Source organism: Protopterus annectens, chromosome 7.part1 (assembly GCF_019279795.1).
Source record: "Protopterus annectens isolate FY-2018-M chromosome 7.part1, PAN1.0, whole genome shotgun sequence".
Lineage (NCBI taxonomy): Eukaryota > Metazoa > Chordata > Ceratodontiformes > Protopteridae > Protopterus > Protopterus annectens.
Genome location: NC_056740.1, coordinates 268,832,659 through 268,846,294, shown reverse-complemented (window position 1 = coordinate 268,846,294; position 13,636 = coordinate 268,832,659). Strand labels below are relative to the sequence as shown.

General features: G+C 38.5%; 1 protein-coding gene across 1 annotated transcript in view; it reads right to left on the bottom strand.

The window, feature by feature from the left end:
* Positions 1 to 13,636, bottom strand: part of LOC122807573 (proprotein convertase subtilisin/kexin type 5-like) — a 572,244-nt gene that overhangs the window by 204,730 nt on the left and 353,878 nt on the right. Inside the window, exon 5 of the mRNA XM_044078486.1 lies at positions 11,185 to 11,383. Coding sequence (XP_043934421.1) covers positions 11,185 to 11,383 — 199 coding nt within the window. The remainder of the gene's footprint in view (positions 1 to 11,184; positions 11,384 to 13,636) is intronic.

The window sequence follows — 13,636 nt, the reverse complement described above, 5'->3', positions numbered from 1 at the left end:
CCTTTTTGTCAATGCCACTGTCTCCAACCCCTTTTAAGATATCTGGTCTCACTACCCTCGTGTAGACCTTCCCTTTCCCTTTTACTGGTACTTGTCTGTCACAATTCACTCCTGACACTCTACTCCACCAACTCCATCCTGCCTGTACTCTTTTCTTCATCTCTCTTCCACACTCACCATTACTTTGAACTATTGATCCCAAGTATTTAAACTCATCCACCTTCACCATCTCTACTCCTTGCATCCTCACCATTCCTCTATCCTCCCTCTCATTCACACACACATATTCTGTCTTAATCCTGCTGACCTTCATTCATCTTCTCTCTAGAGCATATCTCCATCTCTCCAGGATCTCCTCCACCTGTTCCCCACAGTCACTACAGATCACAATGTCATCTGCAAACATCATAGTCCATGGGGACTCCTATATGATATTGTCTGTCAACCTGTCCATCACCATTTCAAATAAGAAAAGGCTCAGAGCTGATCCTTGATGTAATCCTACCTCCACCTTAAAGGCATCCATCACTCCCACCGCAGACCTCACCGCTGGTACACTACCCTCATACATATTCTGTACCATGCTTACATACTTCTATGACACTCCCGACTTCCTCATATAATACCACAACTCCTCTCTAGGCACCCTGTCATATGCTTTCTCTAAGTCTACAAAAACACAATGCAACTCCTTCTGACCTTCTCTATACTTCTCCATCAACACTCTCAGAGCAAACATCGCATCTGTAGTCCTCTTTCCCAGCATGAAACCATACTGCTGATCACTGATCATCATGTCCCTTCTTAACCAAGCTTTCACTACTCTTTCCCATAACTTCATGCTGTGACTGATCAATTTAATCCCTCTGTAGTTACTACAGCTCTGCACATCACCCTTATTCTTAAAAATTGGTACCAAAACACTTTTTCTCCATTCCTCAGGCATCCTCTCACTTTCCAAGATTTCATTAAACAATCTGGTTAGAAACTCCACTGCCATTTCACATAAACACCTCCATGCTTCCACAGGTATGTCATCTGGGCCAACAGCCTTTCCATTCTTCATCCTCTTCATAGCTATCCTTACTTCCTCCTTGCTAATCCATTGCACTTCATGATTCACTATCCTCACATCATCCAACCTTCTCTCTCTCTCTTTCTCATTCTCTTCATTCATCAACCCCTCAAATTAGTCTTTCCATCTGCTCAACACACTCTCCTCGCTTGTGAGTATGTTTCCCTCATTATCCTTTATCACCTTTACCTGCTACACATCTTTCCTAGCTCGGTCCCTCTGTCTAGCCAATCACTACAGGTCCTTTTCTCCCTCCTTAGTATCCAACCTTTCATACAACTCTTCGTATGCCTTATCCTTAGCCTTCACCACCTCTCTCTTTGCCATGCACCTCATCTCCTTATACTCCTGTCTACTTTCTTCAGCTCTCTGACAATCCCACTTCTTCTTTGCCAACCTCTTTCTCTGTATACTTTCCTGTGCTTCCTCATTCCACCACCATGTCTCCTTGTTGTCCTTCCTCGGTCCAGATGTCATACCAAGCACTTTTCTAGCCGTCTCCCTTACTAGCTCTGCTGTAGTTACCCAGCTATTTCGTAAGTATTAACTGCCACCCAGTGCCTGTCATAACTCTTCCCTGAACTCCACCTCACAATTACCCTTTTTTAATTTCCACCATTTGATCCTTGGTGCTGCCCTTATACTCCTCCTCTTCTTGATCACCAGCATCATCCTACAAACCACCATCCTATGCTGTCTAACTACACTTTCCCTGGTCACCACTTTACAGACTCCTATCTCCTTCAAACTGGCCCTCCTACATAAGATATAATCCACCTGTGTGCATCTTCCTCCACTCTTGTATGTCACCCTATGCTCCTCCCTCTTGTTAAAATATGTATTCACCACAGCCATGTCCATCCTTTTCACAAAATCCACTACCATCTGACATTCTGCATTCCTTTGTTTAACACCATACCTACCCATCACTTCCTCATCCCCTCTGTTCCCTTCACCAACATGCCCATTGAAATCTGCTCCAATCACTACTCTCTCACCCTTGGGTACAGTCATCACCACTTCATCCAACTCACTCCAAAAATTTTTTTTCTCATCCATCGCGCACCCAACTTGTGGAGCATATGCACTAACAACATTCATCATTACACCATCAATTTACAGCTTCATAAACATCACTCTATCTGACACTCTTTTCAACTCCCAAACACTCTCAGCATACTGTTCCTTCAGGATAACTCCTACGCCATTTCTCCTCCCATCCACAACATGATAAAACAATTATGACAGTTATAATGGCAGCAAATGGGGGAAATCAGAATAAGCTGAAATTTGAGCTAGAAGAGAAGCTAGTGTAACAGGTTAACAGATTCAAGTATCTGCTGTCTGAATGAGAAGGTTAAAGCTAGAATCAGAGGGGCTGCAGCCAACTTGTACAGAGTGTCAGGGGTAGTGCATGACAGAAAAATGCCAAAGACGTTGCAAAGTAAAGTGTATAAAACAGTGGTGTGACCAGTACTACTGTATGGTACAGAAACCTGGGCAGTAAATGCAGAGCAGATGAGGAAGCTAGAGGTGATGGAAATGAAGTGCCTGGGTCAGGTGTTAGGATGCACACTGTGGGACAAACAAAGAAATGAGGACATAAGTGCAGAAGCCAAAGTAGCTCCAATTGCTAGGTCAAACAGAACAGATTACAGTGGTTCAGGTACAAGTGCAGAAAAGCAGAAGACAATCTGGTAAAGACAGGAATTAGGCAAGAGGAAATTAGAGTGTCCAGCAAAGAGATGGATGGATAGTGTTATAGAACACCTGCAACGGTCAAGCATGATTGTTGAAGAAGGTAGAAGAGTGTCACTGAATCAAGAGAGATGGCAACAGTTGACATGACACCCCGACCCCATACAGAAAATAGGAAAAAGGGAACTGATGATGATGATGATGACAACTTTTGGTGAAAACAGAATGTTGGGTCACTCGAAGCACAGTTATTTTGTGTAAACATGTGCATGTGTGTGCATGTGTGTGCATGTGTGTGTGTGTGTGTGTGTGTGTGTGTGTGTGTGTGTGTGTGTGTGTGTGTGTGTGTGTGTGTGTGCATGCATGTGTGTGTGTGCGTGTGTGTGTGTTCGTGCATGTGTTTGTGTGTGTGCATGTGTGTGTGTGTGTGTGTGTGTGTGTGTGCAAGGCATGCAGTGTGTGCGTGTGTGCGTGTGTGTGTGTGTGTGTGTGTGTGTGTGCGTGAGTGTGTGCGTGCGTGTGTATTTATTTGCATGATGAACTTGTATCCTACATTAGTATGGTTCAAAGCTTTATGCTCCTTAAGTATTGGAATAAACTCCAGCTCCCATGCAACGCATAATAAGATAATATAAGTGTTGAGAAATAGATGAATTACTAGTATAATTCAAATCTATATAGATAAAAAAACTCTTATGTTTCAGTAAATTTAATTTTACTGGATTTACAGACAGGGACAGGGTTCCTTGGCTGGACAAGAATATGTGTGCTTGCAAACTAGTCAGCCATTGGAACAGGAGATCTCTCCTTCCCTTCTGAATGCACCTCATTGTAAACCTGCCCACTCAACAATATCGGCTCAAGGACTGGTGCTACGTCATCTTGGTAGGGAAATGCCTGAGCAACAAGGGCTCTACCAATCAGCCATTGGAACAGGAGATCTCTCCCTCCTCCCTGAGTGCACCTGATTGCAAACCTGCACACTTGCCAATGCCAGTTCAAGAACTGGTGCAACATAGGGAAGGGAAATATCTTAGCAACAGTGGGTATACATATGTGTCTTAGCAATCCAAATCCATTCCTCATCTGGTGTTAAAAGCCATTTTTTTCAGCTTATATTACTTAATTTTTAAACAATAGCTGTTTGAAAACACACACATTCCTCAGTTGACTACTCACCCCCACCACTCTCACACCCCCATTGTATCCTTTAAGCCCAAAGCTAGTTTCTTTCTCCCCTAGTTTTCTGTTTGTCTTCAGCACTAATCCAATATCAGGAAAGTGCACAGAAAGCAAAACCTATCCTGTCTGCCTCCTCTCTCTTCTTAGCCAAAGGCTCAGTTAACTAAGTAAACAATTTCACCCCTGCACACCTAGGGTCTCCCCTCCAAAACCAGTACCACTCACCTTGATAATCTTACATTTCATGACCCACTGATAGTCTTTTTTCGTGTGATCCACTGGTCTCAGCTCATCCCTTGCCTTAACTCATCCTGTTTCTTGCTCTACTCCACCCACTCACTTATCTTCCTTCTCAGTGTATTAACAAACAGACTTTACCACTGCTTACCCCTTTCTTGTTCTGTCTCCCCTACTCTGTTTTTCTCTCTTTTCTGTGTTCAACATAAAATCTACCACCATCCATTAATTATCTGTCCCTCTAAGATATTTTTCATTCCACCTGCTTATTTTTTTTTTTTGTCTGCCCCTGTCCCCTTTCTCTCCTACCTCCACCTTCTTCTATCCTGACCCCTCACCCAGTGATGCTTGCCAGAAGTTACTTAGTACCCTGAAATCCTTTTTCGCCATCTCTTTTCAACCACACTAGCCACTGATCCCCTCATAGTCCCCTGGGTCACCGAGAATCTGTGTGCTTGCAAACATAAGTAATTTCAGTGAATTATTTGTTGGATTTGTTTGAATGTCATTTACATTCTCTTAGCTTTATAAACAGGATGCTTAAGCCAGAGTGTGGCAGAGCTAATCTTGTCTGAGAACTTGAAGGGATGCACTTAGCGTCAGTCACATTTAAGCTGCTCTCTGTTTTTGCTTATTTGAACTCTAGGATGTTGCCTGCAATTTTTCTACACTGCTGTTTATTTGTAATTACCTGTTAGGAAAAGCATCAGTGTTTTTTTACTGTACTAGCTAGACTAGCCATTAACAATTGTAAGCAGTAAAAATCCTAGTACCACGTGCCCTGTTTGCATTCCCGGCACAAGTGTTTTTTGTCTCTTTTAAATTATGAATATCTAAGTGTAAATAACTATGCCGACAGTGTAGTACCTCAGAAGCTTCTTATTAGCTTACTGCTGTTCATATTCTGTTGCAGTTAACCTACATGGAAAGCTACAACGTTGTATTAAGTACTGAAATCTGAAATTGTAGTAATCGCTGCTGTTATACGCTGATATCTTGCTCTTGACTTTATCTGCTGCTTGACTGTATTACATATAGAGTGTGCTGCAAGGCATTAACTGTTTTATATTGTGTTTTCATTGTATCCTGTCTCTTTTGTGTAACCCTTGGTAGCAGCATTCTGTGCTGTCTTCCTTTATTCTTGCGTGCTACTTTCTAGAATGTTGTCATCCTCTTTTCCTTTCTATCTCTACTAGCGTTCTGCCTCCTCTACCCCCTACTATTTAAGCTCTACCTTTCTTTCCATCAGCATTCTAAACCCTGCCTCCCTACTCCTCTGCACTCCCTATTAGCTCCTATTGTAGTTTTCTTTGTTTTTTTTTCTCCACAACTGCTTGTTATATCTCTCCTTCCTTAAACCCCTATCAAACTTACTATCCATTCTTCCTTTTATTTTGCTAACTGTAAACTTAACAGCCACAAAACCCTAACAATAATTGCTATATGCATACCTCCCAGTGGCAACATTCCTATATTAGAACAAACCTGATCATGGCTCACACTTAATATAACCAACAAAACTATTATTCTAGGGGATGTCAACGTTAACTGGTCACCCAAACTACCAGCTCTGCTACTTGTACCTACACTTACATGGATTTACACAACTAATCTCTACTCCCACATACTTTAACAAGCCAACTAACCCCTTCTCTACTATTGACTGGATAATTGTCTCTAATCCAGCCTGTACCACCACCCAAAAACTCTTCCTGACTCCATCAGTGACCACTCAACTACTTGTATCCATAGATTCTCCCCTCAACAGGATAGGTCACATAAATTTAAAAAATGTCAAAGACTCTCTAATTTCAGTCCTGACATTTTTGATAACATGCTGTCCTCTATAAACTGGTCCTTTTTTTCAAACCTACCCCTAGATGAAGCAGTCCAAAAACTCAGCACCATATTTCTAAATATCCTCTATTCCCTTTCCCATCCCCACACAATTAGAGTTAAATCCTTCAGCTCCCCCTAGCTAACTCAATCCGCATGCACTTTCATAATGTCTGGAAACACTGGATAAAAACTAAATCACTCACCCACCTACAATCCTATAAAGAACATTGAAACCTGGTTAAAAAACAAGTTAACTTCGAAAAGAAAACTTTCAACCTAAATGCCCACAGTGCACATAACCAAAACCCTAAAAAGTGCTGGGACTGTATCAATCAAATCCTCCACCCTTCTAACCCCTCAACACCTAGCCCCTGCCCTAACAACACCCACCTCAAAATGGACACTATTTTAAATTCCTGTTTCATAGAGTCTATAAGCAAATGCATGCCAACATCCAACTTGCCTAACTACACTTCAAAACCCCACACCACAACTAAGCCAAATAACTCCTTTTCCTTCAAACCAGTAGCCACTAACTACATCAAATACCTCCTATCCAAGTTCAAACAATGCTCTCCCACTGCCGACAGACTTCCCCCACTTTACCTTAAGCTAGCTGCAAACTCCATTGCTCACTCCATTTCCATCCTCATAAATCACTCAATATCTGAATCCACAGTCCCCACCAATTCACAAATGTGGTAATTCCACAGAACTAATGACCAATTGCTATATCTCTCACCTCATTAAAATATTAGAAAAGTACGTACACACACAAATAATCAACTACCTAGTCCAAAATAACCTTCTCATCCCCCCACCCAACATGGCGTCCGTCCCAACCACAGTACCTCAACTGCCCTCATCTCCTTTAGCCACACTATATCTCTGACCATAGATAACAACAAACTTGCTTCCTATCTCTTCCTTGATCTCTCTAAAGCCTTTGAGACAGTCTTCCACCCCAAACTCCATTCTGAACTCTCTGACCTTAACCTTTCAACCCATGCCCTCAACTGGTTCTCTAGCTGTTTCTCAGACAGACAGCAGTCCATCAAATGGCACTCCACACTCTCTGCCATCCTCCTCATCAAGATGGGTGTCCCCAAGGTTCAATCCTTGATCCACTATTATTCAAAATTTTCACAAATATTTTTACATCCTGTTCACAGTATATCCTCATACAATATGTGGACAACTCTGCCATCATCTTTACTTCCAATACTCTTTCTGACCTGCACACTCTCACTCAAAACTCCTTCAACTCTGTATAAAAATGACTTACCAATAACCAACTAATTTTCAGTCCCAAAAAGACCAAACTCCTGCTATTTCTTCCAAAATCACTCAACCACCACAAACCCAACTTTCACCACATCTCATTTAACAACACTCCAATCACTGACAAAACCCATACCAAACTTCTTGGAGCCATAATAGATGAGCAACTAAAGTTTGACCTACATGTTCAACACTGTAAAAAAAAGCTTCAAAAGCTATGCCTTCTCTATAGAAATAAAATGGACCTTACTAAAGATTCTCATACTGCCCTTGATCATGCCTAACTCCTACCCAGTCTTCTCTATAGCTTGCAAATCCTTACCAACTGGTAAACAGGAACTCACCTACAAATATTTGCCAGGTTTGCTACAAACCAGACCTATCTCTCTCATCACTGCCACTCCCTCAGGGCTGTAAATTGGTTAATCTTCCCACACCAACTTCCATCCACACAACTGCTTGTCATTCACAACATCCTAAATAAGCCCTTCGCCTCCTGCCCTAAAATCTTCTCTCTCATCTATCTCTTTCCATACACCGTCTTAAACCTCAGGAGCACCAATCAATTACTTTTATACCTATACAAACCTAATTGATCTATAGGTCAAAACGTATACAGTCACACCTCAAACCTTAACTAGAACAAACTCCCCTTGGCTATATGCACAATACCCCACACACTTGAATTCAAAAAAGCACTCAAAGAACAACTCCAAAACTCCTAGACTTGCCATTACAAAAACGCTCCTTGAATATCACTATCTTACTGAACATTGAATACTAACCTTGACGACTCGAAACTCATCACTAGCCCTCTCACCTCTACTCCAAAGTGTTGCTTTTCTTACCTCTACTTAAAATTTTCTCTTGTTCTTCCTACTCCACTTACTGCTCTCACAGACTCTCCATTAACTTTCCCTCACTTAACCCATTTTAACTCCACTCTTCTCCTGGATTCCTCTTATACTTTTATAACAAAGTATCCTAAAAAAAAGAAAAAAAACAACTCTGTATGTAAAATATATTTTGGAAAATGTAATGTAAATCTCTGTTTTGAAACTGTGCATTTGTCCTCTTCAGAAATGTATCTTGTACTCATGATGAACTGTGTACAACGCATGTTGAAGATGTAATGAAGATTATGCATGAAAGTATGTATTTTCATTTTTGTAAAATGTACTTTGTAGTCATGTGGAGCTTTTTTCCACAGGCCTCTGCTGAAGAAGTGCTCTGGCTTAGTTGGACTTTCCTAGTCAACACATGTCAAATAAATACATAAATAAAAAAGATCTTTGTTTGCAAGACGATATGCATTCTATTGAAGAAATATGACAACTCCAGATTTGCCATTTTTCTGCTTTTGCAGTGTCCAAGTAATTTCTTTAAATATCACTTTCTAGCATTGTTTTCATAGCTAGTAGTATCTGCATTTGATAGCCAAATACAAATTCTAATAATAAAATAAAATAGTCTCAACAAGACATCTAGAATAACATATATAAGGTCTTATAAACTAGTTATTACTACTATGAAATTTAATATCCAAATCACAATGTCATTTCAAAATGTAATATTAAGTAAAAGAATAAATTGCAGCAAAACGTACTTGCCATATTCTTAATGCAAAATCATTTCTTCCATCTATCTGACATACTTAATTTACTAATAGCAGCAGTAATAGTTCTTCTGTTGCCATTCTCAGTGTTAAAGAACCAGGATGTTGTTCTGTACATCATGAGAATCATTTCCAAATCTTATACCAGCATGGATCTATACAAGCCTCTTCCACAAGTGGAGTTTAGTAAAAGAAATGCTACATTTGCATAGTCTGAACATTTTCACTGATATATAAAGCAGATCACAGCTTTATGTACAGCTGGATGCAGAACTCCCTAGCAAACGTTTATCCATTTACTATTGATTAATTGCTAGAAGAGGTTGGACTAACTTATGCATCAGATTCCATTTAGCACTTATCACTCAGGACTGTCTGGTTGATACTTGCTCTTGTCAGGGACTCATGGCTGAAATATGGTGAAGGACATTCCCATGTGACATAGGAATTCTAGATGACTTTGTATACAGCTTAATTTCATTTATATCAGAACAGTATGGTGTCAGAGAAGACCTCTAAATATGACTTCCTGTTTGCTCTGTTAGTACAAACTGTGTTTTATCCATCCCTCTACCATTTGACAGGGACCTCATGTCTTCCAAGAAGGAGGCTGGGAATAGCACAATAAAAACAACACCACACTCAATGCAAGTAATGCAACTGCAAGCATGAAAGGCATATGCTACACACCTATAATAATGCTTTAGGCTACCTGGAGGTCATAATCAGTTCACAAATATGTGTAAATGTCAAGATAGGCCATTGCAGGAAGATTGGCATGTATTACATGTAAATGTACAGAATACAGATTTTTTTTTGCCACTATAGAGTTGCAATGTGCATGAAGTGATTCCATGAGTTACATACAATAATCATCACATATAAAGAAGTAACAGGATGTTCTAAACCAATGTTCTAAACCAGGTTCAAATGTCAAATCAAAATGAGCAAATGGTAAAAGGGTACACAATTTGATATAACTGTCAGGAATAAAAGTCAAAAAGAGGAAATGTCATTACATGAAATATCAGATAATCCATGGAAGACAGTAGGAATAGGCAGATCTGGTTTTAAAATAAAGATAGATGCACATTGTATTTTATGTATGGATTATTATACAAAATACCCAGTCATAGTAATAATACAACTATGTACACAGTGTTACCACAGTCATGAAATTTGCTTTTGTTAAACATAATACTCCTGATAAAATAATATTAGAAAATGGTCCATATTTTATTTATGAGTCTGGAATTCCATACATTCATGAAGCAAGAGAAATATAAACTTTTGACTTCATGTCCTAGATGTCAGAATAGGAATGGTTATATGGAATGAATAGTCCAGAATATTAAAAGTCTAAAAAGGAAAAGTGACAGTTTTCTAACTTCAAGCTGCAATGTTCCACTTGGTAGGATTTTCATGTGTTGAATTATTGTTGGGAAATATCTTAATGTTAAGCCACCTTCCTCACACCAAATGTTAAACTCAACAAATAAAACTAGAATACATTTTAAGTAACTTATAATGGTAAGTTATCACTGAATCTTTCTGAGATGCAAAAACATAAAAGATTAAGAATGAATATGGATTTCAGACTATCAAAGTAATATATGTGCTATTAAGATCTAAAGAAACAATCAATAACTTATCCATCCAGTTTAAGGTTATGAAGAAGCTAATGTCTAATTATCAAAGACAAATATGTTCTTTTAAGGGGCATAAACTAACGAAGGTGTACTAAAGCTTACTTTCAAGAGTCAGAATCAGGGCATTAGTCATCACCAGTAATATACAATGGAACAGGGCTGTTATGCAGCATGTCTATGTATTAAATCCCTTAGAAATGTATAAAGATTAGTATATAGAGAGGGAAGACCTTGTACATTGTCATACCAATTTTTAGAAAGCATGCATTCAGAAGTTAAGCAAATTATGTTTAATGTGATACAGTGTATAACATTATAAACGTTAGATAAAATATTTGAAAATTATAAACTTGTGCTGCTGAGGAAATAATTTCAGTGGCACAATTAGCCTGGATTATAACTTGCACTTCATTAATAATAAATGTAGCTTGTTTTGTATGTGTACTGCTAAATCTTCCATATAATGGCAGATTTTCTGTTCTGGAAGACCAAAAAACGACTTCAAATTTGAAGTATATAATGCAAAAGACTATGAACCAGTAAAATGCAAACACTGCATTACAACTTATTTTAAAAAAAATTCTGTCTTACAAGAATAAAACGCTTACTCTGGACAGCTAGCAAGGCATTTTCCTTCATGAAGAAACAGACTGTATTCATCGTCCCTGCATTTTATGCAGTTGTCACTTGATGTCTCACAAATTTCACAGCCATCTGAGCATTTTTCACAAAGAAGAAAATCTGTATTCCCAAAGTATCCCAATGGACAATTTTCTATGCAGGCACCCTCTTGGTCTAGGAAGTAACCTAGAAAGGATAACAAAAAATTACCCTCAAACTCACATTCACCTTCAAGTTATAATATAGTTTGCAATAACTCTCAGACAATACATAAAGGCAGTATAATAAACATATATATATATATATATATATATACATGGGTCCCCTTCACATGGTCAACTTTTCATTGTCAACTTTCATATGGCGGAGACCATGTGATCAACTTTTGAAAAGCAGACCATGAAGAACCGTATCTCCACACAGTGTGGAAAGGGAAAATTTCCCACTTCTGCACTGTAGTGCGATCTCAAAGTTGGTATATTAAAGTTACGGGGGCTGTGGGGAGCAGAGCCCCCCTACTAATACTTTAAGGTAAGTGTTTGTTGTGTTTTTATGTTTATTTTACATGGTTGGCATTCTGAAAGTCAATCATATGGTCTCGGACATATGAAAGTCAACTTTCTGTAATGTCGCCCATGTAAAGTAGACCCATATATATATATATATATATATATATATATATATATATATATATATATGTATATATATGTATATATATATATATATATATATATATATATATATACATATATATATAGATATATATATAAATATATATATATATATATATATATATGTTTGTATATATACGTTTTTCATTATTATGTAAATACAGTGGGAAAAATGTTTTTCATAGGTGGACACTACTTTTATTGTACAGTTGTTGATTACTTAAACTCTGGTTTGGGCTTGAGTCTCATTTCTGAAGAAGTTCTTATATATTAAAGAAGAATGAAAGCTCGCTCAAAAATTTGTTCCAGTGTGGAGTCTTTTATTCATTTTGAGTTTCTTTGAAGTTTTTCTTTTTTCATACATATATATATATATATATATATATATATATATATATATATATATATATATATATATATATAAAATACATTTCTCAGTTTGGGTGTTTTGGGGTATCCCTAGCTCCTTTTTATATATTATGCTTGGGTGTTTTAGGGGTATCCCTAACTCTAGGTTTAACACTTTGTTAGAAAGATTTGCAAATCCCTGGAACAACAGATATATACTCCGGGGTACAGATTAAGATGGTTGATAATTGGGTTGCAACTCCAAGACCAAATTCAAAAACAGCCCTTCAGTTAAACTGTAGATATATTTAAATTTCATAGTGATGTTTCCTTTAAAAGTAAAATCCAATTACCACTGAATTGGCCATTTTTGTCTTTCTAAGACAGGCTACAGTGATGTGGTTATCACTCAGAAATATTTTTTTGCTCTACAAAGCTACAAAAATATTTACATTTTAAAGAGAATCAGTACCCGCTGTAGTGGTGCTGTGGTAGCGTTGTCGCCTCACAGAAAGACGTTGTCACATTCAATTCTCAGCTCGAGCGTCTTCTGTGTGGAGGCATGCATGAATAGGTGTGCCTTCGTTGAAGGTTGTGCATCAGGGCTGGTAACTTGGCACGTAAAAATCCACTACCAAACATTAGCGGACCGGAGTTCCACTGTGGCGACCCCTAACCAGGATAAGCCGAAAGACACAACCTTAACTTTATAAGAAAATGTGAATACCACAGAATAATTCATTTCTGTCATGCCAGGGCAGGCTGTCATGATGTTAAATACAGCCCATGAGTGCTGCAGAGGCATTCTGTTTTGTTTGGCATTCTTTTGCAGTTCTTTTAAAAATAAGTGTCAGAAGCAACTGTGGAGAGAGAATTTCTGCAAGCCAGCTCACAATATTTTTATAGTTAAGTAATATATTTAAGTAAATTATAAAGATTTTTGACTTAGAATCCACGGTGGTGGTGCTGTGGTAGCGTTGTCGCCTCCCAGCAAGTCATTGTCCTGTTCAATTCTCAGCTAGAGCGTCTTCTGTGGAGACATGCATGAATGGGCATACCTTCGTTGAAGGTTGTGCGTTAGGGCCGGCAACTCAGCACGTAAAAATCAGCTGCCAATCATTAGCGGACCGGTGTTCCACTGTGGCAACCCCTAACCGGGAAAAGCTGAAAGACACAACAACATAAAGATTTTTGACTTGCAGTTGTTTATTGGGCAACACAGGGACTTTTAATCTTAGCAATACAATTCATTTATAGTCCTGCTGCTTGTGTGAAAGTCTGATATTTAAAATCGGTCGTTCTCATGCTGTTTTTAAAGGGCACACTTGTGAGAATACTGATGCCATATAAAACCTTGTAAGTGTATGATATAGTACTTTGAACATGTTATAGTATTTCATTATATAAGAATATAGTTGTG